Raw genomic sequence first — 26,202 nt, forward strand, 5'->3', positions numbered from 1 at the left:
CACCAAAAGTAATGCCGCAGAATTTCACCAACGTTTTTCTCAGACAGTGTCTCACTCTGTTACCTAGGCGGGAGTGCAGTGCTCATCACGGCTCACTGCAGCCTTGAACCTCTGAACGTAAGTCATCCTCCCACCCCAGCCTTCCCAATAGCTGTGACTACAAGTGTGCACGCCACCATCCCTGGCTACTTTTTTTATTTCTGTAGAGATGGGGTCTCGCTGTGTTGCTGAAGCTGGCCTCCAACTCCGGGTCTCAAACAATCCTCCCAGAGTGCTGGGATTATAGGTGTGAGCCTATAATTCAGCATTCACTGAAATTTTTATTTCATCTCCCCACCCTGAAGCCCCTGGCATTTTACCATCAAGGGGCACCAGGCAACCCTAGTGGCCACAGCCCCTGGTCACACATTGTCCCTCAATCTTGCCTTTAGGTTCTACTTGGCAAAGACCGTCCCAACCCCAGATTCCCAAGCTGATAGCCAGGGTGCTAAACCCAGCGGGGAGCCAGTGACTAATACCACAGGGGAAGTGGAAGTGCTCCTGGGGGTGAGAGGAAAGGATTCCTCTCCCCAGGGATGGTGGGGCTAATAAGACAGTGTATTCCTCTCTTGGACAGAGGGGCAAAGGGCTGAGACCCAGGGGACCAAGAGACAGAGAGTCCCACCATCAGTGTCCAAACCTCCACACAGGAGGCATGGGCAGCCTTTCTCAAAAAACATCTTAAAGAAGGCAGTTGGAGTTTACAGCCAGGCATGGTGGCTCGTGCCTGTAATCCCAGTGCTTTAGGAGACTGAGGCAGGAGGATCACTTGAGGCCAAGAGTTTGAGACTTGCCTGGGCAACATAGCAAGACCCTGTCTCTACAAAAAATAAATTAAAAAAAAAAAATAGAAGAAAATGAAAAGAGTTTATCAAATGAAAGTAAGTCAGAGAGCCAGAATGCTAAAATCACCCCCAGCGGACAGGTAAATCCTCCACCACTGAGCCTCCCACACCCTGTTCGACCCCTCTTCTGGTGCCAGGCTCTGATGAATGCTGGGGCCCTGCCAAGGGAAAAGCCAGTCACGAAGCCCCAGGCAGGGGCCGGCTCTACCACCATCTCCAGGTAGCCTGGAGATGCCCTGGCCTGCCAGTTCCCTCCTGGCTTCTGCTGCTGCACAAGGGTCTCACGTGCCTCGGCATCTCAGTAAGACAAAACAGCAGGGAGGGGGGCGTTGCTGGGTTTTGCAGAAAGCAATCAGAAGAAACGTGTTCTGGAAGCTGAAGGCCCCGTATTTCCCCGGCTGTCACCTGGCTCTGAGACCCTTGGGCGACTCCCGCACCCTACCGATACGAAAACTGCAGGGCCAGATGCGGCCTGCCAGCTCCCGCCTGGGCGGCGCTGCCCAGCACTCATGCCACGCAGTCAGCCTGGACTGGGAACCCATGGTTCCCAGATGTGGCCACACGGCCTGCAGGGAAACCTCTGAAAGCAACCTCTGAAAGCAGCACACAGGGCCGGGCAGACGTCGGACGGACAGAAGCCCTGACATCCCAGTAGAGCAGGCTTAGGCTAGGGGGAGCCACCGCCCCGCAGAAGGGCACAGGCTCAGGGAAAAGCCCCTCTGTAAGCTGGACCCCGCAACAGGGCTCCAAACTGGAGTCAGTGTCCAGGATCTGCTCCCAGGCCTGGAGGTGGGGTAGGGAGGCAGGCATGGCGTGCAGGGCCTTTGTTCCCTCCATGCTACTTGGAGACCATCAGTGACCTTCTCAGCAGGCAGAGTGACGAGACAGACAGGCTATCAGGGGATCGACAGACGCTCAGAAGATGCTAAAAGCCCTGGGCTGGCATGCCCTCGGCATCCAGTGACCTGGAACAAACAGATTCCTCGAAAACAGATGCTTTCCACTGAGCGGCGAAGCCGGGCACCCTGAGCACATGAGCAGAACAAACAAGCACAAGGCACCAAGGGGCTTTCCTGTGTCCCCAGAGGCACGGAGAGAGGTGGTGGCCTCCCTGAAAACCAGCGAGACACGCCCCACCATGCCGAGGGTCATTCCGGCAGCTGTAGCTGCCACATCGGAGAAGTGGCAGCGATCGCTTGGAAACAATGCCCATCCACTGACCCTTCCCCCAGGCCAAGGGTCCCTCCTGGTCTTACCAGGTGTCCCCACCGCGCCGCTGCTCCTAAGAGCACCCAGAGATGCACAGAGACAGACACACACACATCCTCTCAGCTGTGCACATGCATGGAATATTTCTGTCGGAACCACCCCAAGGAAGCAGAGGCTGATTGATTTATCCATCGGAGGATTATGTCTACCCACTAATCATAGGAATAAATCTCCTCTAGCAGTAGACATTTGGGGAGGGAAAAAAACAACATAAGGCAAACGTTCAGACTGGATTTCAAACCCAAAAAACCCCCAGGCCCTTCTTGGCAAAGCAGAGCCATCCTCCCTGTTTTCTCTTAGAGGAAGATTCAAAGAGGGCGCTAGAGGTGTTTGCAGCTGTCCCTACCCTCAGATACCCCCAGGGTCATCACAAACCCTTACTAAACCTTTGAGTCTTACTCTCGAACGGTGCCGGGCGTGGTGGTGAGTTTTGGTACTGCAGGCTTGTAGACAGCCAGGGCTCACGCCTGTAATCTCAGCACTTTGGGAGGCCAAGGCAGGCAGATCCTGAGGGCAGAAGTTCGAGACCAGCCTAGCTGACATGGTGAACCCCCATGTATCTCTACTAAAAATACAAAAATTAGCCGGGTGTGGTGGTGCATGCCTATAATCCCAGCTACCTGGGAGGCGGAGGCAGGAGAATCACTTGAACCCGGGAGGCGGCGGTTGCAGAAACATCAAAAAAAAAAAAAAAAAAAAAAAACCACAAAACACAGTACACCACCTCACGCTTCTAATTCCACGACCCTCAGTTTCTTCTTCTCTTCTCAATGGGCCTTTGTAACCACCAAAAAAAAGACACTCCCCCGCCTGCGTCATCACCCTGCCTGGATCTCTGCCCAAGGCACAATGATTAGAAAACCTAAGTATTGGACAGGCATGGTGGCTCACGCCTGTAATCCCAGCACTTTGGGCAGCAGAGGCGGGCAGATCATTTGAGGTTTGAAACCAGCCTGACTAACACGGCAAAAACCCCGTCTCTACTAAAAATACAAAAATTAGCCAGGCGTGCTGGCCGGCGCCTATAATCCCATCTGCTGAGGCAGGAGAATCGCTTGAACCCAGGAGGCAGAGGCTGCATGAGCCGAGATTGCACCACTGCACTCCAGCCTGGGCGACAGAGCAAAACTCTGCCTCAATAAAAAAAAGTAATGAGTTTAACACAAGATTTCCCAAAGAGTAACTGTGTGACCCATTTCATTTTATGTAAATGTTTAACTTCTTTTTCACACACACAAAAAGTTTTGAAAGTTGTGAAACTTAGATGTATTTAGATGTGGACTTTTGATGTCAACTGAAACACGCATAGGGGAACATAGATGTCACACGTTACAGGGGAAGGAAGCAACGGCGTAAAGACCCTGGGTCACAGACTAAACACCCGAATTGAGTCTGGGGGACTCATGCTCAAAGCGTTGTCATGATTAAGACCATGGTCACTTGGGTAAGACCTCCCAGAAGGTCACCAAGTCCCAGGAGCAGAGCTTCAATTCTACAAGGTCGCTATGTTCACAATGCTCACTCACTGGGCACAGGCACTAGGTTTACACCCTGGGCCCCCCATGAGACAGAGGCTACTTGGAGAAGACAGGGTCAGTGTTGCTGAGTAGTGCCTCTGGGCTAAGCCCTGGCTGTCTACAAGCCTGCAGTACCATTAGTGTACAACACAGGCTGCCTACTGGGGCCCGTTCCCTGCAGGTGAACGCACACAGGAAGCCAAAGGAAAACTGAAGGCTGGCTGGTGAACACTCAGCCAAGGGATACAGTGACACAAGGAGCCAGTTATGGAAAGCAGCAGCCAGATGGATGGAGAATCCCCCACCTGGACAGTGAGAGGCTGGCACCCCTGGGTTCCTATTCCTGCTCTCCCGGCTAGATTAAGTTACTAACCTCTCTGACAGTGTGCAATGCCTGGACAGACAGCAGCAGCCCGCACAGCATGCATCCCCCACTGACCCAAACCTTAACGCAGAATGTGTCCTAGAAAATAAACTGTAGGGGCTACCCAGGGATACGGTAGCGATTTCTCTAGGACACCACCGGCCCAGCTTCCTCAAGGTAGAATACCATCAGCCGGCGTCACTCCCTACAGAGATGAAAGCCTTTCATCCACATTTGGGTATAACCTCAACCTTTCTTCAGACTTAATTTCCTGCTGTGTCCATCTAAATCCTGAGCAAAGACAAGCTGGCAGTTTGTCTCATTCCACTGTATTTAAGAGAGGGGGAAAAAAGAGCAGGTACAGTGGCTCACACCTGTAATCCCAGCACTTTGGGAGGCCACGGGGGCATCGCTTGAGACCAGGAATTCGAGACCAGCTTGGGCAACACAGGAAGACACCGTTTGTACAAAAATACCTTTAAAAATTAACTAGGCATAGCAGCACACACCCATAGTCCCAGCTACTCAGGAGGCAGAGGCAGAAGGATTGCTTGAGCCCAGGAGTTCAAGACTACGATGAGATGTGATTGCACCACTGCACTCCAGCCTGGATGACAGAGTGAGATCCTCTCTCAAAAAAGAAAGTTTGGTGCTTTAAGAGGCTGTCTTTCTACCTGCTGTTTACAACCCTGCACTGACCAGTACTAATCTCCCTTTTGCTCCACTGATGATGGCAATTCCTGAGTTAATGCCAAGTCCCAAGCACTGTCTTAGGACTCAGCCTGGTACCCGGGATCCCTCACTGCCCTATTAAGTAAACAGTAAGACAAGGAAACTGAGGTTCTGAGTGGATAAACAGGTGGCGACTTGAACACAGAGGCTCTTGAATTTTAGGAATGATGAACAGAAAGGAAAGCCAGCCCCTGCCAGTCAAAAAGGTACTTCCTGCCCATTATGCTGACTCACAAATTCAGCAGGTCAGCAGGAGCTACAGGCTACATGCAAAGGAAGCTGCAGGTTTTGTAAGAAACATCTACCACCACATTGAGGTAGCAAGAAGGCTTTGCATTAATGTGCCTCCGAGGCAGGAAGATCACGCAGCTTGTGATGTGGTAATGTCTGGTTGTTTACTGTTCTTTGTCTATAAACAGCAACATCCTAGACACCCCACCCTCCTTCAGCAATAAACCTCAGGGAGGCTGGGAATGGTGGCACATGCCTGTAACCTCAGCACTTTGGGAGACCAAGGTGGGAGGATCACTTGAGGCCAGGAGTTCAAGACCAGCCTGAGCAACATAGCAAGACCCCATCTCTATGTTTTTTTTTTTTTTTAATTAGCCGGGTGTGGTGTTGCATACTTGTAGTCCTGGCTACGGGAGGGGCTGAGATGGGAGGATCACTTGAGCCCAGGTGGTTACAATGAGCTATGATCGCACCACTGCCCTTCAGCCTGGGTAACAGTATGAGATTCTGCCTCAAAAATGAATAAATAGATAATAAACCTCAGGGGACTCTACCTCAGACCCCCAATGAGAAGACTACTTATAAATATGGCAACAGGTTTAGAAGAAAGAAAACCCACCCACCCGGGCATGGTGGCTCGCGCCTATAGTCCCAGACTTTGGAAGGCTGAGGTAGGTGGATCACTTGAAGCCAGGAGTTTGAGACCAGCCTGGCCAACATGGCAAAACCCTGTCTTCACTAAAAATACAAAAATTAGCTGGGCATGGTGGTGCACACCTGTAATCCCAGCTTCTTGGGAGGATGAGGCATAAGAATCGCTTGAACCCAGGAGCTGAGGTTGCGGTAAGCCAAGATCGCACCACTGCACTCTAGCCTGGGCAACAGAGCAAGACACCATGTCAAAAGGAAAGAAAGAAATGAAAGAAAGAAAGAAGAACAGACCCACCCAATGTCCCAGATGCCAATAGAGAATTGACGAAGAATATTAGGAAAGATCCCAAATAGAAATACCTTCTTCCCTCCATTCCAGTATGAGATAAATGTGACTATACAAACAGAAAGACACCTCCACTTGAAATAAGGGTATGTGATGCCCAGGCTGCAGATCTTTGTACAAGAAGGAATGTGTCTGAGACTACACCCCAAAGCCACACAGGAGGATGCCAGCCATGGGCGGGACAAGAGAATTAATCCATCGGCTTTAGCCAAACTCCCACCCCCCAGCTCTGAATGATTCTGACAGGGATTCTTAGGCAAATCTCTCACTGCGTGCGAGACGTGCAGGTTGATGGAATCCAATGGATCAGTATCCAAGCCTGGAGGGGGGATGCCTTGCTCCACGCTGGTGTTTCTCAAAATCACTACTGAGCTAATGCCAGCTGATCTCAGAGCCCCGGAAGACACAGGATGCTCCTCCCAGACCGGGTGCATACACATGCGATCACATGTATGTACATATATGGACTAGCCTACATTGCAGTTTACCAAGTGCCATAGAATAATACTTGTTTCATGCAAAAGTTGTTTCTGCATTTGGCCTTGGCCAGACCTCCCTGGGGATTTAAAGAGATTCATTCCACACCACTTACAGGTTTTACACAAAGACAGCCATGGGCCACCCCAGTTAAAGAGCATCTGACAGAGCTGGGCAACACACCTGCAGCCCCAGACCTGGGCACCCCAGCCCTGGGCCACCTCACCAAGAGGAGGAACAAGACCTCTCTTGAGGGCTACCCCAGAACTCTCAAGTCCAGCAGGATAGTTCTGCTGACGTCCCCACCCAGGGCACACCACAGGGGTGGGTGTAGGGAGAGGGGCAGGTCTGGACGAGGCCGGTGATTCAGACCGATTCAGACCGGGCAGGCCTCCAGAAGAGCTGTCAAGTCCCGCGGGGGCCGTCCTAAGAAACGTGGCAGGCGGGCAACCCTGCCAGCCGCCTGCACTCAGGCGCCCTTGACGCGAAGCCACCTTGACAGTTTGCACCTGGATCCCACGGTCACCGCTCAGGCTACGACCTGACCTGGGCGAAACCGCACCAGGCGGCTCCCTGCCCAGCCCATGGGCGCCGGAGCGCATTACCTGGAGAGACGGCATCGCCTCTCTGCGCTGCCCACCCGCCCTTTTCCGCGGCAGGGCACTGCCAGCCAATTCCGAGCACCGGGGAGTGCATGCGCCCAGGGCACGTGGAGCGGCGCCAACCGCGCACTCACCAAACCACCCACCCTCCCCAAAGCCGGGGGCACAAGCGTGGCTCCAGGTGGCTCTCCTGGCGCCTCCAGCACGGAAGGGCGCCCCCAAGACACTGGGGATGCGCGGAAGAGAAAGAGATAAATGCAGAAAGAAACACGGAGTGGGAGAACGAGGCGGTAGAAACAGAGAGAAATAGAGACCTATATATGAAAGAGGAAATAGGACAGAGAAGTAGGTTACTAAGTGAAGAGAGGCGATAGGAATGCATAGCAAGGGGGGAAAGGAGAAAGAAACAGAGGCAGAGAGGGGAGACCCGGACGGTGGAGAGAGGCGGAGGCGCGAGCAGCCGGGTCGCTGGGCTGCAGTCCGGCCGTGGGCGCCCGGGACGGGGGTCCTGGACAGGGATCTCTGAGGGTGTGGGCCCCCTCCCCGGCCTGGCCAGGCTCGCGCGTACCCTCGTCTCGGCGCCCGCAGCCCGGGCGGGCGCACTCGCAGTTTCCAGGCCGGCGGGGCAGCCACGGGGACCGAGCCACAGCGCCCCCGCCGCCCAGCCAAGGACGCGCAGCCTGCGGCCTCCGCCCCGCCCAGCCGGCCCGACCCTCACGGGCGCGCCCCCCGCAGAGGGGCGTCGGCACAAAGCCGCCCCACACAATGGCTCGGCCCCGCGCGGCGCGCCCTGCAGCCCGGCACCGCGCAGCTGCACTTACATCTGGGCAACGAGGGCCGGTGGTCCACGGGCACCCAGATCTTCTGCACCCGGCTCTGGGTCAGTTCCAACGGCATCTTCGCGGCTGAGCCCGACTGCCCGCCTCCCGGGGCCGAGATGCCGACTCCGGGCGGAGAGCGACCGCCGACCCCCGGAACAAAGGAGGAGAAGGGGTCGTGCGCCGGCGCGCGGCCGGGCGTCCCCTGCGCTGCCAGGGGAAACGTGCTTTGGGCTAAGTCCCGGACGCTCGCCCGTGTCGGGCTCGACGTGCGCTGCCAGGGACGCGGGGCTGGGGATGCCCGACACGGCCGGCTCGTCCGTTCGGGAAGCTCGGGGATGCTCGGGCGCAGTGACAGCCGCGATTCCGCCACCAGGCCTGACGCTCGCCTCCTCTCCGACTCTGCTGGGATGCCCCGCGCACCGCCGGCTTTTAAAGAGTACGGGCAGGCCACAGACGCGCACGTCAGCCTCGGGGCGGGCCGCATTCCTTGGGTCCCAGCCCCCTTCCACGTGGGGAGGAGAATCCGCGAACCCGGAGGCAGCCGGCGGGCTCCCCCTGCGGGCCGGCGACGGCGGCGCGCCAGCTCCTGCGGCCCAGCCCCGGGCCTGGAGCGCGCCCAGCCCTGCTGAAAGTCCTGGTTCTTGTTATCCCCGCGTCCCGTGGTCCCCTCGGGACGTCTGGCACAGCTTCTCCGAATAATTCCGGCCCCTCGCCGCAACGGTGCTGGCCCGGAGGAGAGCAGCGACGCAGTTCTGCCCAGTGTGGACCCCGCAGCTGATTCCCTGGGAAAGCTGCTTAAAGTGCATCCTACCAATTCAGCTCCTTGAGGGCCATGGGGCCCCACTACTCTGCATTCCTAACACGCGCTCCGGGGCAGGTGCAGTCCAGGTAAGGACTCGGGCCAGGCTGCTCCCTGATAATACCCGCGAGCCCATCACCCGACACGACCCGGGTCACCCGCGGGGAGGCGGCTTCCCTGGTCCTCCTTCCTACCTCACCCTGTCCACTTTCCTGAATCCCTTAGAAACCTGGACTTGAACAGTCTTGCTCCCCGTCACCTAGCCCTAAGACCGGGAACCTGGGGAGTTCTGCGGTGTGGGGCACGAGGAGGCGCGGGAAAGCACCAGGGAGCTGGACTGGAGTGGCCTGGGGCGGCGGGGAGGCTGGCATTTTGGTTTTCACACTCACCATGTACACCATTCAAAAAACCTTTATCGCCCCGAGTAGAAGAATGAATACAACTAGACCCATTTCCACCTGCAACTTGTTAATTACCTAAGTCGAGGGAACATTATTGAGGGCGGTCCCTCATGCAGACCCCTAAAATTCACACCCTTGTCCCGCATACCCTGCAGCTCTGCCTCCCCGCTTTTTAGTGTTTTCGTGACCCCTCCCCTCGGCCCTCGCAGTTTGCACCAGCTCACGACCTGTGACAGTCGTGAAGTCGGGCCAGAGGCGTGCGGGGAAGACCTGGGCTGCTCTTGGTGGGGAACCGCCGCCCGCGCCGGGGCACGACCTGGATGTGATTTCTGCAAACTGAGCCTCCGCACAGGAGCGCCGCGCCGCCTGGCCGAGAGGTGCACACTTGGCCTTGAGGCTGGGCCGTGATTGGAGGGAAGGCGGCGCTCGCTGAAACCGACACCGCCGCGAAAAAGTCTGCGCAGAGGCTGCCACACGTCGCTCACGTCCCGCATGCTCCGCCGGGAGGGCGCCCGCGCCCAGGCGGCGACTCCCACCCCGCGCGCCCGCCCCGCCCGGGCCTCCACTCCTCCCGCCCCGCCGCCTGACGAGGGGCCCCGGAACGCGCAGCGTCGGCCACCTGGCCTGTGCCCAGCCCCACTCCCGGACCCCCCCCCCCCCGCCTCGACCCCCACTCCGACACCCCGCCCCCCTCCCCGCCCTCGCAGAGCTCCCGCGACAGCTTTGCTGACCGCCTGGTTTCCGCGCTCGGGTGGCTGTTCAGAAACCCGATGCGTTGCGTTTGGACTTGTTTTTCTGCAGTGGGAGCACAGGCCAGAGGCGACACCCGCCCAGGGCAGAGTCCCACTCAGCTCCTGAAATAAGAGTGGGCTGACCTGAAGAAGGCTGCAGGCCGCGAGCGCCCGCGCCACCGGGACGAGTTCCCGCCCTGGAGTTCGCCGGGGTCGGCGAGGGCTACTGCACCCCTGCAAAGAGCGCCCGCGGTTCCCGGGGAACGACGATGCACCTGAGCGCCCGCTGCTTGCCCAACGATTTTGCACACCTGCAGGCCAAGCAAGCTGACCTGGGGCCTTCTGCTACACTCCCTCCAAGCTTGCAAACACATTGCTGGTTTCAGCTCTTGAGGAGAGCAGAGAGACAGCGTCTGCCCCAGCAGGGGGACATCACTAATCTCCTGACCTAGATAACGCATCTGACAGCGGCCAGCTCTGAGGGCACGAGGAGCTGATGTCCCAAAGGTCCAGCTGAGCTTTCGCAAACCGGGCACTTTTCCTGCCTGTCAACAACGCTTTGAGAGTCCGGAGGGAAGACTGTGTTCTTCCCCGTTCTCCTCCTGCACTTGCTATGTAGCAGCCAAAAGGAAGTTAACTCAGCCCCCTCTCGCTCCTTACATCTAAGTGCAAACTGGGAGTGCGTGGAGGTCAAGGACAAATGCACACTTGCTTTCGTTGTTTTGTTTTAATGGCCAGCTAGAACTCCTGGTAGCCTTTACAGCTCCAGGTGAGATAGGGTAAAGCCCTCATGAGACGGATCTGCTTTACTCCCTACAAAATCACAAACAACCCTGCTGCAACTGTATTTTGGTAATTTACTGGTTCGGAGTTTACTAGTTTGGACATCCTCCTAACTCCTTCCCAGCTCTGCTAATGCCCCATCTTACCCCAAATGTCCAACTAGGGCTTCGCCATCTTCGCTGCTCCTAACCTGGGTATCACAGAGGCAGTCCAGAAAACGCCCCCAATCATGTAAACGTTCCTCTAATACAATGATTCTTTTACAGCCACAACAACGCCAAGGATAGCGCAGATTAATGATTTCTCTTAGGTCCCGAGTCACGGTCCTAGAACCTGTGAAAGACAGAAGGAAGCTTCAGGACTGCCTGGTCAGCAGCCCCACTTGCTTTATGGGAAGAAGTAAAGCGAGTTGAGATTAGAGACGTCAAGGAACCAGGTCAGAGATCAAGGAAGAAAGCCAAGTAGAAGCAGGATTTGTTGGGTTTGGTTCCCCTCCCCCACTACTTGACACAGACAGCAGATAGATAGCTCCCTAGGAGACCCATTATAGGGCCACCCTAACCCCAGGATGCTGAGTGGAATCTAATTTAGGAGCCGATCAGGCTATGATTCAGACTCACCCACAACAATTAAGCTGTTTGGAAAGGAAAGATCAGAGAAGGACCTTCCCTGAGTAGAATGAGACATTAGCAGGGCAATTACTGAAAATGATCCTGGCCAGTGCAGTGGCTCACACCTGTAATCCCAACACTTTGGGTGGCCGAGGCAGACGAATTGCTTGAGCTCAGTAGTTAAGAGACCAGCCTGGGCAACATGACGAAACCCCATCTCTGCAAAAATTGAAAAAATAGCTGGGCGCAGTGGCTCACACCTGTGGTCCCAGTTATTGTGGAGACTGAGGTGGGAGGATCACCTGAGCCCAGGAGAGACAAGTTGCAGTGAGCCAAGATCGCACCAGTGCACTCCAGCCTGGGTGACAGAGTGAGACCCTGTCTAGCAAAAAAAAAAAAAAAAAAAAAAAAAATTCCAAGCAAATGCCTGGTGAGGTGCTTGCCCACATAGCTGAATTCACTGAGCTCCGTCCAATCTTGAGAGGACAGTGGAGTGGTTTTTCTCCAGGATCACGTTTGTTCCCAGCCAGCCAATGTCATCTAACTCCTACCAGAGGTCCCAAATGCCGCTGTAACGATAGCCACAAGCAACCACAATTCCATGATCCTGTGCCGGCCATAGTCAGGTTTAAATGTTCAAACCATGCTAGGACCTACCCCCTGCCCAGAGGGAGACAGAGAGAGAGGTGACAAGCATGGCAGGCTGGGAGCAATCAGAAGTTGCTCATTAGACACCAAGTGTCACTATTTGCTCCTGTGAAAAATCGCATTTATGAGAGAAAAAAGTGAGCCACCAAACAAAACACTGAAACCACCAAACCCTTCCATCATCATCAAAGACCGGGGGAGGTAGATAGCAAACCACGAAAAGGCATGGAGAGGCCAGCCATGGTGGCTCCTGCCTGTAATCCCAGCACTTTGTGGGGCTCAGGTGGGTGGATCACCTGAGATCAGGAGTTCGAGACCAGCTTGGCCAAGATGGTGAAACCCCATCTCTACTAAAAATATAAAAAATTAGCTGGTATGGTGGTGCCCAGCTGAGGGACGAGAATCTCTTGAATACAGGATGAGGAGGTTCCAATGAGCCAAGACTGTGCCACTGCACTCCAGCCTGGGTCACAAAGTGATATTCTGTCTCAAAAAAAAGAGAGACAGAGTGGGGGGGAGGGAGAGGGAGAGGGAAAGGGAAGGAGAGAGAGAGTGAAAAGGGGAAAAAAGAAAAGAAAAAAGACATGGAGAAACTTTAAACACACATTACTACGTGAAAGAAGCCGGTTTCTGAAAATGCTACATACAGTAGGATGACAACTATAGGACATTCTGGAAAAAGCAAAACTATGGAAACAATAAAAAGATCAGTGGTTACCAAGAGTTGGGAGCAAAAGGGATGAATAGGTGGAGCACAGGAACTTTTTAAAATGAAATAGAGACAGGAGTCTCACTATGTTGCTCAGGCTGATCTCAAACACGTGAGCTCAAACGATCTTCCTGCCTTGGCCTCCCAAAGTCTGAGATTGCAGGCAAAAGCCACTGTGCCAAGCACAGGATTTTTAGGGCAGCGAAACTACCCTGTACTGTAATAGTGTATACCTATGATTATGCATTTGAGCCCACAGAATGTACAACAAGCGTGAGCCCTAATGTGAACTGTGGACTCTGGGTGATAAGGACATGCCAGTTAGGTTCATTGATTGTAACAAATGCACCACTCTGGTGGGGATGCTGATAGTGGCGGGGCTGTGCATGTGTGCGGGAGGGGGTACAGGGAAAATCTCAATACTTAGTTTTACTGTGAACCTAAAACTGCTTCTACTTTTTAGTAAGTCTTTTAAATAAATATATATATATATATATAATTTTTCTGGCCAGGCACCGTGGCTCATACCTGTGATCCCAGCACTTTAGGAGGCTAAGGCAGGCAGATCACGAGGTCAGGAGTTCCAGACCAGCCTGGCCAACATGGTGAAACCCTCCCTCTACTAAAAATACAAAAATTAGCCAGCCATGGTGATGCATGCCTGTAATCCCAGCTACTCAGGAGGCTGAGGCAGGAGAATCATTTGAACCCGGGAGGTAGAGGTTGCAGTGAGCCTAGATTGTGCCACTGCACTCTAGCCTGGGTGTCTGAGGGAGACTCTGTCTCAAAAAAAAAATTATTATTTTTCTACAAATATCATAGACTTTTTTCTCCAATCCGGTGGACTTAGTGTCTCATCAAGTGGGTGTGAGAAGGATACGCAGCAGCCACAGCCTGGCTCTGGGTGAAGTGACTCAAATTGCTCAACTAGTCCCAGCAAACCCTCTGCTAAGTCCATTTCCCTCTGCCCCGACCCTGTCACTCCATCTCCTGTGGGCGTTTCCTTTTCTCAAGGACACCCCTGAGACCAGGTTCCTAAAGCTGCCTACTGGCACTTCATGTTGAGAATCACACCTGCCTATGGCTTTCAGAGGATTCCGCACACCCTGTCAGCCTCCTCCCCCAGTAACAAGACATAGAGTATTTGTGTTTTTTAAAAAAAGTATTATTGGCTGGCCTCATGCCTATAATCCCTCCCAGCACTTTAAGAGGCTGAGGCAGGCGGATCACTTGAGATCAAGGGTTCAAGACCAGCCTGGCCAACATGGCAAAACCCGTCTCTACTAAAAATACAAAAATTAGTTGGGCGTGGTGGCAGGCACCTGTAATCCCAGCTACTCCAGAGCCAGAAGAATCACTTGAACCCGGGTGGCGGGGGTTGCTGTGAGCCAAGATCGCACCACTGTACTCCAGCCTGGACAATAGAACAAAACTCTGTCTTAAAACAAAAAATAAAACTATTATGACTTCACAGTATTTGTGCTTGTCAAAACTCAGATATGCTGTGGTCGAGTTCACAGTATTGTACCAACATCAGTGTCCCGGTTCTGATATTTTACTGCAGCCACAGAAGATGTCACCATTGGAAGACGCTGGGTGAAAGGTTCATGGAACTGCTTGTACTATTTTGCAACTTCTTGAGAGTCTAACATTATTTCAAAATAAAAAGTTTAGGATCAAGCATGGTGGCTCACGCATGTAATCCCAGCACTTTGGGAGGCTGAGGAGGGCAGATCACCTGAGGTCAGGAGTTTGAGACCAGCCTGGCCAACATGGTGAAAACCTGTCTCTATTAAAAGAACAAAAATTAGCCAAGCATGATGGCAGGCACCTGTAATCCCAGGTACTCAGGAGGCTGAGGCAGAAGAATCAATTGAACCCAGGAGGTGGAGGTTGCAGTGAGCTGAGATCGTGCCACTACACTCCAGCCTAGGCGACAAAAGTGAGACTCTGTCTCAAAAAATAATAAAATAAAATTTAAAATTTAAAAGCCAGTGATAGCGCAGTTTGCTCAAATTCTGGAGAAACAATGCATAGTTGTGCAGATTCAGGCATGGAGGGAGGAAGGGCTTGGTAGAAAGGTGGTCAAGAACTCTGCAAGGATTTGCCTGTGTTGGCAACAGCCTCACTTGTTGCAAATGACATTCACATATACAAAGGGAATTTGCCCAAATCTTGCACCTGTGGAAAAACCAAATCAAGCTCAAGCTGTCTTTTAACTTGGGGTAGGGGTGATTCTATTTCTCGGCTTCGCAGAGATTTTTGGAGGAATATTAGTAGTTTTATGTCTTTGTCACCAACTTGCATGCTTACGGCAAAAAAGAGTCACACAAGCAGTAGCTGTTCTCAAACACTGCACAGAGGAGGCTGCAGAAGGAATCTCAATTATCCTGGGTTCTGACAGAGAATGAAGGAGGTGGTGGTCCAATAGTTGTCATCATGGTGTTATGCTAAGCCTCATGCTGGCTATTACAAAAAAATGGCTGCCATTCCCAAGAGCTTGCCACTTAAGACCAAAGGGAATAATATCCACGTGTTAGAATGCAAGTAGGGACCTGAGAGAGCAGCGTGAGGCTAAGAGCACACTACACGCAGGCTAAGGGTGAGTCCATGTTGCGCTGTTAAGTTTGCATGTAACTGGGAACAGATCAACTGGGAATTTCATGTTGAAATTTCATTGTTCTTTAGTTTTGTTCTACCGAGTCCAAGGACACATGGAACCAAAAGCAAAGATCTCTAATTTCTTTTTACATACAATATATATTCACTGACAGCTGCTGTACCAAGAGCTGAAAGTCAAGCAAGGGATGGTCCTTGTCAGAATTAAGAATTCACTTTTGAATTTCATAGCATGTCCCCAAAACATACATATATACCCTTGCCCTTTTTTCTCAGCATTGATGAAACTGAGGCCCAGAGATCTGCAGCTAGTCTGGTATTCTTCTGAGTTTTTCCCAATTACGTCAAGTTCTAAACCATGCACAGTGGCTCACGCCTGTAATCCCAGCACTTGGGAGGCCAAGGCAGGCTGATCACCAGAGGTCAGGAGTTCGAGACCAGCCTGGCCATCATGATGAAACCCCGTCGCTACTAAAAATACAAAAGTTAGCCGGGCATGGTGGCGCACACCTGTAATCCCAGCTACTCAGGAGGCTGAGGCAGGAGAATCGCTTGAACCCGAGAGGCGAAGGTGGCAGTGAGCCGAGATCATGCCATTGTGTTCTGGCCTGGGTGAAAGAGCAAGACTCCTTCTCAAAATATAATAATAAAATCAATCAATCAATCAATAAATCATGTTCCAACTACAATGTTCAATCTCCTTTTCAATGACAATGCTAACAAGATTTGGGGTCCAAGTGTTTTAGGTGATGGTCACAGAGTTATCTAGTATTCATTTATAATATGCAAATAAGAATCATCTTAAGAAACTATCACGGAGATTAATAACTACGAATCTTTAAAAGTCTGATATCAAGGTGAATAAAAATAACTAAAAACTTACAATGATCCTACACTGAAAAGTGCTTCTTAGCACATGGTAACAATGAGCAGCCTCTCAAAGATATTCAAGCCTCTGTAGGCTGCCAGGGTCACACCTGAGAGCCTCAATGAGCTCTGCAGAAAAGGTGCACACCTTCCACTACACAGAGGTCAATTTAACAGCAACAAAGAAACCCACAGTTGTGTGAAATGAAACTGAATCTGCATTTAAAAAAAAAAACAGAAAGAGGAAAGCAAATTAAAAATTCAGTGAAAGGGGAAACAATTATAAGTAAAAGAAATTTTAAATCAGTAAATAAGCAATCGTTCCTCTCAGATTTAAACACAGAAACTCCAAATGGACCAACAGCTACTAAAGAACTGAAATAGCAGTTATCTTAACTTCAAAGAAAAAGTTTCAACCTTGATGGTTTTAATGGATGGGGTCTAAAAGAATTTCAAAGAAGAAATAATTTTCATCTCAGTAAATTTTTTTTTCTTTTTGGGATAGAGTCGTGCTCTGTCGCCCAGGCTGGAATGCAGTGGCGTGATCTCGGCTCACTGCAACCTCCACCTCCCAGGTTCTAGTGAGACTCCTGCCTCAGCCTCCCAAGTATCTAGGACTACAGATGCACACCACTACGCCCGGCTACTTTTTGTATTTTTAGTAGAGACAGAGTTTCATCGCGTTGGCCAGTCTGGTCTTGAACTCCTGACCTCAGATGATTTATCTAAGTAAATTATTCCAGAAAATAGAAAATAATAAAAGCAATTCTAGTCATTTCCGAGGATAGCAAAACCTTGATTGGTAAAACAAAAAGTCAGTAAAAGAAAAGGAAACTTTATGTTCATTTCATTTATGACAGAGATATAAGCTTCCTATGTAAAATATTAGGTCGTGAAAGCCAGACACATACACTTGACCCTTGAAAAACACACTTGAATCACACAGGTTCCCCGACTTTCCTCTGTCTCTGCCACCCCTGAGACAGGAAGACCAACCCCCTCTTCCTCCTTCCCAGTCAACTCAGCATGAAGGCAACAGAGATGAAGACCTTTATGACGATTCACTTCCACTTAAGGAATAATAAATATGTTTTCTCTTCCTTAAAAAACTGTAAAAGATGTGGAGGATGCCTTGGGCTTTTTGTGTACTTCTCAAAAGTTTTAAGATGTCCTAATTTACTGTTCAAGCAAAAGAAGAAGAAAAGAAATACTGTCACATGTTGCCTAATGATGGGGATGTGTTTTGAGAAATGCACCACTAGGCAATTTTGTCATTGTGCAAACATCAGAGAGTGAACTTACACAAACCGAGATGGCGTAGCCTGCTACGTATCTAGGCTACATGGTACAGCCTGTTGCTCCTAGGCTACAAACCTGCCCAGCGTGTGACTGTAGGCAACTGTAACAGTGGTAGGGATTCGTATATCTAAACATACAAAAGGTGCAGTAAGGCTGGGTGCCATGGCTCACATCTGTAATCCCAGCACTTTGGGAAGCCAAGGAGGGTGGATCATCTGAGTTCAGGAGTTCAAGACCAGCTTGACCAACATGGCAAAACCCCATCTCTATTAAAAATAGAAAAATTAGCTGGGAGTGGTGGCAGGCACCTGTAATTCTAGCTACTCAGGAGTCTGAGGCAGGAGAATCGCTTGAACCAGGGAGGCAGAAGTTGCAGTGAGCCAAGATTGTGCCATTGCATTCCAGCCTGGGAGACAGTGCAAGACTCCATCTCAAAAAGAAAAAAAAAAAAGAAAAGGTACAGTAAAAATGCAGTATAAATGATTAAAACAAGCCACATACAGTGGCTCAGGCCTGTAATCCCAGCACTTTGGGAGGCTGAAGTGGGGAGGATTGCTTAAGGACAGGGGTTTGAGACCAGCCTGGGTAACACAGCAAGACTCTATCTGAGATGGTGAGTATTGAGTGTCAAGTTGATTGGATTGAAAAAGGCAAAGTCTTGTTCCTGGGTGTGTCTATGAGGGAGCTGCCAAAGGAGATTAACGTTTGAGTCAGTGGACTGGGAGAGGCAGAACCACCCTCAATCTGGGTGGGCACCATCTAATCAGCTGCCAGCTCAGCCAGAATAAAAGTAGGCAGAAGAACGTGGAACGACTAGACTGGCTTAGTCTCTGAGCCTCCGTCTTTCTCCTGTGCTGGATGCTTGCTGCCCTCAAACATAGGACTCCAAGGTATTCAGCTTTGGGACTCTGGGACCTTCGCCAGAGACTGAAGGCTGCCCTGTTGGCTTCTCACTTTTGAGGTTTTGGAATTTGGACTGGCTTCCTTGCTCCTCAGCTTGCAGATGGCCTATTATGGACCTCACCTTGTGATTGTGTGAGTTAATACTCCTTAATAAACTCCCTTTATATCTTTATATAACCCTTGATAGTCAGGGTTCTCTAGAGGGACAGAGCTAACAGGATATATACATCTATAGGATAGATGTACGGGATAGGATAGATGCATATATCCTGGTAGTTTTGTCCCTCTAGAAAACCCTGACTAATATACCATCTGTACAAAAAATCATACAAAAAAAATTAGCTGGTGTGGTGGCAGGCAGGTGCCTGTGATCCCAGCTACTTGGGAGGCTGAGGTGGAAGAATCGCCTGAACCTGGGAGGTGGAGGCTGCAGTGAGTTGTGACTGCACCAGAGCACTCCAGCCTGGACAACAGATCGAGACCTTGTGTCAAAAAAAAAAAAAAAAAAAAAGGCGAGCTCACGAGGCAGCACGCTGCCTGCACTGTCTCACGGCCTTGGCGCTCAATCTCTCCCGCCCTCTCCCCCAAATAGTGTTTATCCTTATGAAAGCAAAAGAGGAAGGCGAGCCAGAAAGCTTGATTTTGGAAAATTCCTCTCAGAGGCTTGAAAACAAGGGGCGGGACAGAGTAGAAAAAGACCAGGCTGTTGGCACCTGCAACTGCACCCAGTAAATAGTGAGGGCTCTCACCTCCCCAGAGATCACCATCTGCCGTGAGAACGAGTGGATGTAAAATGGACTGAGAAACTCCCGTGTCAGGCTACCTTGGCTCTGCCAGAGTAGCCAAGACAGTAGCCCGAATTCTCCCCTCTCGGCCTCACCGTACACAACAGCCTCTAACTCCCACCTACCTTCTCCTCCAAGAGAATTCTGCAGGGAGGCCCCCTAAATACTCTCTGCTGGCAGTTGTAATCCACCGGAAGCAAACCACGTTTATCTGCGTTCTCTTACCAGTTTGGTTGGTGACTCAATCTCCCTGGGTGCACCGCCAAAACCAAATTCTAAAGGAAAGTCTGAGTCCTGGGTGGCAGTGGCCCATGCGGACATGGCCAGCCACCCGGGAGGTGTGCTGTGGTTGCGGGGGCCCCTGGACACCTGGACCTTACTTGTTTTCATGCTAAGCCCTGGAAATTTGACCTAGAACATAAGTAGCTTTGTTTCTTGCCAGACAACTTCTCAGTGACTGTACTGGGTAGACCCAGATACAACAAGACAAAGAAAACTCTAAACATGTATGAGGCCCAGATAAAACGATTGAAGAGCCCTGGGCAAAGCCCCTCTGGGGTTAGGGAAACACGGCCACTACTAATTCCTAAACTACCCACCCCATGTCTCCTGTCTAAGGGTCTTCTATGACCCTGACAACACCTTCTCCCAAATCGTAAATGGAAAAGAACAGGAGGCGGGGAACAGTGGCTCATACCTGTAATCCTAGCACTTTGGGAGGCCAAGGCAGGCAGATCACTTGAGCTCAGGAGTTCAAGTCCAGCTTGGCCAACACGGTGAAACCCCGTCTCTACTAAAAATATAAAAATTAACCAGGCGTGGTGGCAGGTGCCTGTAATCCCAGCTACTCTGGAGGCTTAGGCAGGAGAATCACTTGAACTCAGGACGTGAAGGTTGCAGTGAGCCAAGATTGTGCCACTGCGTTCCAGCCTGGGTGATAGAGCAAGACTCAGTCTCAAAAAAAAAAAAAAAAGAAAGACAGACAAAAGAAACAGGAGCAGAATCCTACCTTTGCCGTAAGAAGAGTGTTGGTGTTCTATGCCCCTCATCTCTCTAAAGAAAGTAAAATTCTCTACGTGCAGCACCAGACAAACTGTGCAAAGGGACAAATCAGCTGGTCACTCCAGCCCAGCTTCCCACTGAATTCACAAAGCCCTTGAAGAGTCCTTCTGGCATCCTCAGCTTCGACCTCTGGCTCTTTGGCTCCAAGCTGTTTGCTCCATTATTAGACAGCGCTACTGGCTGGAAAGACACTTGCTCATACGGAGCCGAGCGGATATTCCTGGAACATCCCCCGCTTGTACTGGAACATCCCCCACTGTTGCTGGACATGGGACAAGCCCTGCATCCCCTCCAACAACAGTTGCTCGCCCTCAAATGTTTGAAAGCAGCTGTCACATCCCATTAAAACGCGCATCTTTCAGGCTAAGGAGCCCACTCCTGGACTTTAGAGCAGCAGAAGCATAGTTTTCAAAAGTCTGTGCAATTCACTAAAGAGGGAATTCATCTTGTGATGTCAAGAGCTGAAATAAGCAGGGACTCAAGAAGCAATCCCAGGTTACCTCTGCATAACAAGGTTTACAGACTCAGCTGCGATCAGCCAGGCTTGTCTTATCTCCAAAGCTTATCCAATAGGAATGGGAAGGCAAGACACTGACTGTGTGGTGTGTGGCTGGGGACATGGCTTGGGAGTTAGAACCTCAACACGGGTTCTGATCCTGTCTACACCTTATCTGTCTAAGCCTCTCTTCCACTTCCCAAGTCGCAGAGACCAGTGGTTCCTATTGTTCTCAATGAAATACACATATTAATAGAAACCCGGGAGTAATCACCGGACTATAAGCACCTTAGAAACAGGGGCAGCTGTTCATCTTTGAATCACCAGACTCTACCAGTGTTCAACACGGGGAAGGTGTTCAGTATATGCTTGCTTGATGAATCAATGTTTACGTCTGCAATGATTCAACTCATCGATATATAATCCTTTTTGGTTTTGTTTTGTTTTGCTGAGACAGAGTCTGGCTGATTTGCCCAGGCTTCAGTGCAGTGATGCAATCATACAACTCCAGGGCAGCCTAGGGTCTGTGGGCTCAAACCGTCCTCCCACTTCAGCCTTCTGAGTAGCTGGGATTATGAGCACATGCCACTACACTCAGCTCATTTTTATATTTTGTTTTTGTAGAGACGAAGGTCTCATTATGTTGCCCAGGCTGGTCTCAAACTCTGGGCCTCAAGCAATTCTCCTGTCTTTCAAAGTGCTAGCATTACAGGCGTCAGCTACCACGTCCAACCTGAATATATAATCCTAAGTAGGAGCGAGTACTGGCTCACATCATGAGCTGGAAGCAGCTTCCAACATCCTGCAGTAACCACAGGGCTCTGAGATGGATGAACGGCCATTCACGGTAAAATCATCTGTAAAATGAGAATAGCAACCCCATCTTGCTCAAGAGGTCATTATGAAGACCAAATTGGGTATGAACAAAAGCATTTTGGAAAAACTGTAAAGTGTTAGGCTAACCAATCCCTCGATGAGCATTTTTTGTAAGTTGCGGGTCCATCCCAGATGTCTGAATAGATTCCCTCTGATTTTGGCTACTCTATGATTTGATTTTCACCCACTGGTTTCCCCAGCAGATCATGGCCATCCCCCAACATACACACATACACACAAACACACACACACACACACACACACACGAGTGAGGGGAAGAGTCAATGTCCAAACCACTGACTTTCCTAACTCAGGACTGGGGAGAACAGAAACGGGAACCCACAACACGTTCTGCTGGGTATGGGAAGCACAGCCGGGTGACCCACCGGGGCCAGGCTGTGTGTGGCACGGCCAGCCCATGACTGCAGTGTAGACGCATGCCATGGAGCAATCCTGGGCTGGCGATAGCTGGCACCTCTCCCTGCTCTGTTCCCTCATATTTCTTCCTTCTCCCAGTGGAAAACATTCTAAAAATAGAGCCGAATCAAACCAAAAAAAAAAAAAAAACAGGCAGCTTTTGGATAGCAATGCGGGCTGCTGACGAGATGTTATTCCCGGCTGGGCTGGATCAATGTGTAGGGTTCCAATGAGAGAATGCAATGGTCTATAATCGCCAGTGTTGAGATTGGATCGTGTTCCCTTCTGTGTACTCCTCCTCAAGAAGCAGCGTGTGTGTGTGTGTGTGTTGGAGAATGTCATTGATCAGAGGAAATCTATTCAGACATCTGAGGTGGGCCTAGACAGTTAAAAAAATGCTCATCTAGAGATTGGTTGAATATATTTTTTTCAAGAGTGCTTTTGCTCATATCCAGTTTGGTCTTCATAAACTCATCTACCCCCAAGGAACCAGGGTGTGACCAGGGTGTCCGAGCCAACTGGAAACCATCCCTGTGAGAAACAGCTAAAGAGCATGACAGGGAAGGCCAGGCGCGGTGTAATCCCAGCACTTTGGGAGGCTGACATGGGAGGATCACGAGGCCAAGAGATCGAGACCAGCCTAGCCAACATGGTGAAACCCCGTCTCTACTAAAAATGCAAAAATTAGCAGGGCGTGGTGGTATGCACCCATAGTCCCAGCTACTCAAGAGGCTGAGGCAGAAGAATCGCTTGAACCCAGGAGGCAGAGGTTGCAGTGAGCCGAGATTGTGCCACTGCACTTCAGCCTGGTGACAGAACGAGACTCCAACTCAAAAAAGGAAACAAATGAGTGAGACAGGGAGAAAAGAACGAGGCTGTGAGAGGAGGTGAGAGCCACTGACGAGTCCACAGGGTTGTCTTGCATCCCATTGCTCCTGTGAACGGAAACCAGATCTGATTTGCAGGTAGAAGGAGATATCTTCCCTGTACAGTGGACGGCAGTGAGCCAGAGAGATGGCAAATGTAGCAGCCCGATGCCTGCCCGTCAAAGACATTCCAGAGGGACTTCCCCGACAGCTGCAAATCAAACCCGCTGGCCTCTGACTAGCCCTGCACATAAGGATCCTGTGATTCTGGGGGGGCCCGAGCCCCCATCTTAGCTCTGCCTCTCAGCAACTCTGTGACTGCACAAAACACTGTTCTGTACCTCAAGTTCAGAATGATCTCAGGGTTCACCTCTGTGTAAAAGTCTCTGAGTCTAGAACTGCTGTATTAAGTGAAACTGCTGATCCAGCATTTAGGCATACATTTGACCAACTTGGGTAGTCTGGGCCGTAGAGTGGGTAGGGCATTCCTTTGTCAAGACCCTGGGCATGCAGTGGGTCTTGAGCGGTCCCTGCTGGTGGGAATTCAGAGTGTGATATGGGGTTCACACCCCAAGTAGAAATAGTTCTGTTTCAATTTCTAATTTCTTAATCAATCAATGTATTTTTAAACAAATGTATCTTTAAATAATTTTCCTGTGGCAGCCTTTGGTGTTTGGCCACTTGACAGCTTGAAATAGATTTAATCTTTGTTATTTAGTATGTCATGTGTACCCGTAATTGGTCACTGTTTAAAGACGGGGCCGGGCGGTGGCTCATGCCTATAATGCCAGCACTTTGGGGGGCCGAGGTGGGTGGATCATGAGGTCAGGAGTTCAAGACCAGCCTGGCCAACGTGGTGAAACACCATTTCTACTAAAAATACAAAAAAATTACCTGGGTGTGGTGGCGTATACCTGTAATCCCAGATACTCGGGAGGCTGAGGCAGAGAATTGCTTGACCCTGGGAGGCGGAGGTTGCAGTGACCTGAGATTGTGCCACTGCACTCCAGCCTGGGTGACAGAGTGAGACCCCATCTAAAAAATAAATAAATAAATAATAAATTTTTTAAAAATAGACAGGAAGCTAGCTGGGTGTGGTGGCTCACTCCTGTAGTCCCAGCACTTTCAGAGGCCGAAGTGGGAGGACCCCTTGAGCCATGAGTTTGAGACCAGCCTGGCCAATATGGAGAAACTCTGTCTCTACAAATGTATAAAAATCAGCTGGGTGTGTTGGCGGGTGCCTATAATCCAGCTACTCAGGAGGCTGAGGCACCAGAATTCCTTGAACCGGGGAGGCAGAGGTTGCACTGAGCCAAGACTGCACCACTGCACTCCAGCCTGGGTGACACAGCAAGACCCTAACTCCAAAATAAATAGAGACAGGAAGCACAGAAAACCCTGATGTTGAAACAGAAGTTAATGGGAAGACGATGCAGATATGTCAAGAAAGACAAGAGCCTATTCTAAAGGGTCCCCACTGGCCAAACCTGGTACAATCTGTTTTGTTGTGGATTTTTTTTTTCTTTTTTTTAGGTAGGGTCTCACTATGTTGCCCAGGTTGGTTTCAAATTCCCAGCCTCAAGCAATCCCCCCACCTCAGCCTCCCAAAGTGCTGGATTACAGGCATGAGCCACTGCACCAAAAATCCTGTACAATGTGAACAACAAAATGAAATAATGATAGTAATAGACTATAACCCAGAGAAACACAGGAACCCATGAACCCTCTCAACTGTGCATAAAATGAATGAATGAATGAGTGCAGGAGATGGGAAAGCTTTTCCTTAGAATAGAATGCTAAGAAATGAGTGTAGAAGAAATGACGGAATCTGTAGGTCATCCCTGGGTAATCACTCTAGGAGTAATTGTTTCACGCAAGAATCATCAAGTGGGTGGAGGCTTGATAACAAACAAGGTATTTACAGCTGGGCACAGTGGCTCATGCCTGTAATCCCGGCAGTCTGAAAGGGCAAGGTAGGTGGATCACTTGAGGCCAGGAGATTAAGACCAGCCTGGCCAACATGGTGAAACCCTGTCTCTACTAAAAATACAAAAATTAACCAGGCATGGTGGTGGGCACCTGTAATCCTAGCTACTCGGGAGGCTGAGGCAGTAGAAGTACTTGAACCCAGGAGGCAGAGGTTGCAGTGAGCCGAGATCGCACCACTGCACTCCAGCCTGGTGACAGAGCGAGACTCTGTCTAAAAAAAAAGATATTTGCAGGCCAGGCGCGGTGGCTCAAGCCTGTAATCCCAGCACTTTGGGAGGCCGAGGCGGGTGGATCACGAGGTCAAGAGATCGAGACCATCCTGGTCAACATGGTGAAACCCCGTCTCTACTAAAAATACAAAAAATTAGCTGGGCATGGTGGTGCGTGCCTGTAATCCCAGCTACTCAGGAGGCTGAGGCAGGAGAATTGCCTGAACCCAGGAGGCGGAGGTTGCGGTGAGCCGAGATCGCGCCATTGCACTCCAGCCTGGGTAACGAGAGCGAAACTCCGTCTCAAAAAAAAAAAAAAAAAGATATTTGCAGAGATTCAAAATATCTCACCACAAAATCCTTACTTATCACAAAGGGACAGAACAGTGACCATACAGTAGAGAAAAGTGGTGGGCACCATCCTGAAGCAAGTGATAAAGTTACCCTCAGGCCAGGCATGGTGGCTCATGCCTGTAATTGCAGTGCTTTGGGAGGCAGGCAGATCACTTGAGCTCAGGAGTTTGAGACCAGCCTGGCCAACGTGGTCAAACCCCATCTCTACTAAAAATACAAAAATTAGCTGGGCTTGGTGGCACATGCCTATAGTCCCAGCTACTCAGGAGGCTGAGGCAGGAGAAACGCTTGAACCTTGGAGGTGGAGGTTGCAGTGAATGGAGATTACACCACTGCACTCAGCCTAGGTGACAGAGCGAGACTGTCTCAAAAAACGACAACAAACAGTTAACCTCACCGGTCTGTGCCAGGCACATCACTACTATTCAGGCATCCCTGCCAAACATACAGATCGTAAAGCTAATTAGAAAGAAGCAACAGATGTACCCGTGTTGTGGGATATTCCAAAAAATAAGTGACCTGACTCTTGAAGAGATACATGCACACCTGTGTTCACTGCAGCATTATTCAAAATAGCAAAGAGGCAAAGCAACCAACGTGTCCACCAACAGATGAATGGATGAGCCAAATGTGGAATTTACAGACAATGGAATATTAGCCTTAAAAAGGAAGGAAATTTGTCACAGGCTACCCCAGAGGTCAACCTTAAAAACATTATGCTAAGCGAAGCAGGCCAGATATAGAAAGAAAAACACCGTATGATTCCGCTTATACAAGGTCACTACAATAGATTCGAAACAGAAAGAGAACGGCGGACGTCAGGGGCAGGGGTCGGGGAAATTACGAATCGTTGTTTACTGGGTGCAGAGTTTCAGTTTAATAAG

At 50.6% G+C, this 26,202-nt stretch overlaps 1 protein-coding gene across 9 annotated transcripts in view; it reads right to left on the reverse strand.

Annotated features, from left to right (window-relative positions):
- PFKFB3 (6-phosphofructo-2-kinase/fructose-2,6-biphosphatase 3) overlaps positions 1-26,202 on the reverse strand; it is an 82,379-nt gene that overhangs the window by 21,370 nt on the left and 34,807 nt on the right. For 4 of the 9 annotated variants that reach the window (XM_032258171.1, XM_032258169.1, XM_032258170.1 and 1 more), the window contains exon 1: positions 7,895-8,347. The exons of 4 other annotated variants lie outside the window; for them this stretch is intronic. In XM_032258171.1, the coding sequence (XP_032114062.1) occupies positions 7,895-7,970 (76 nt within the window). In that variant the 5' untranslated portion in view covers positions 7,971-8,347. Of the gene's footprint in view, positions 1-7,076; positions 7,183-7,894; positions 8,348-26,202 lie in introns of those variants that run through there. One more of the 9 variants, XM_032258172.1, reaches the window with a different exon arrangement.

This window comes from Sapajus apella, unplaced genomic scaffold, assembly GCF_009761245.1.
Source record: "Sapajus apella isolate SASKATOON/1434 unplaced genomic scaffold, GSC_monkey_1.0 scaffold100, whole genome shotgun sequence".
In the NCBI taxonomy this organism is placed as follows: domain Eukaryota; kingdom Metazoa; phylum Chordata; class Mammalia; order Primates; family Cebidae; genus Sapajus; species Sapajus apella.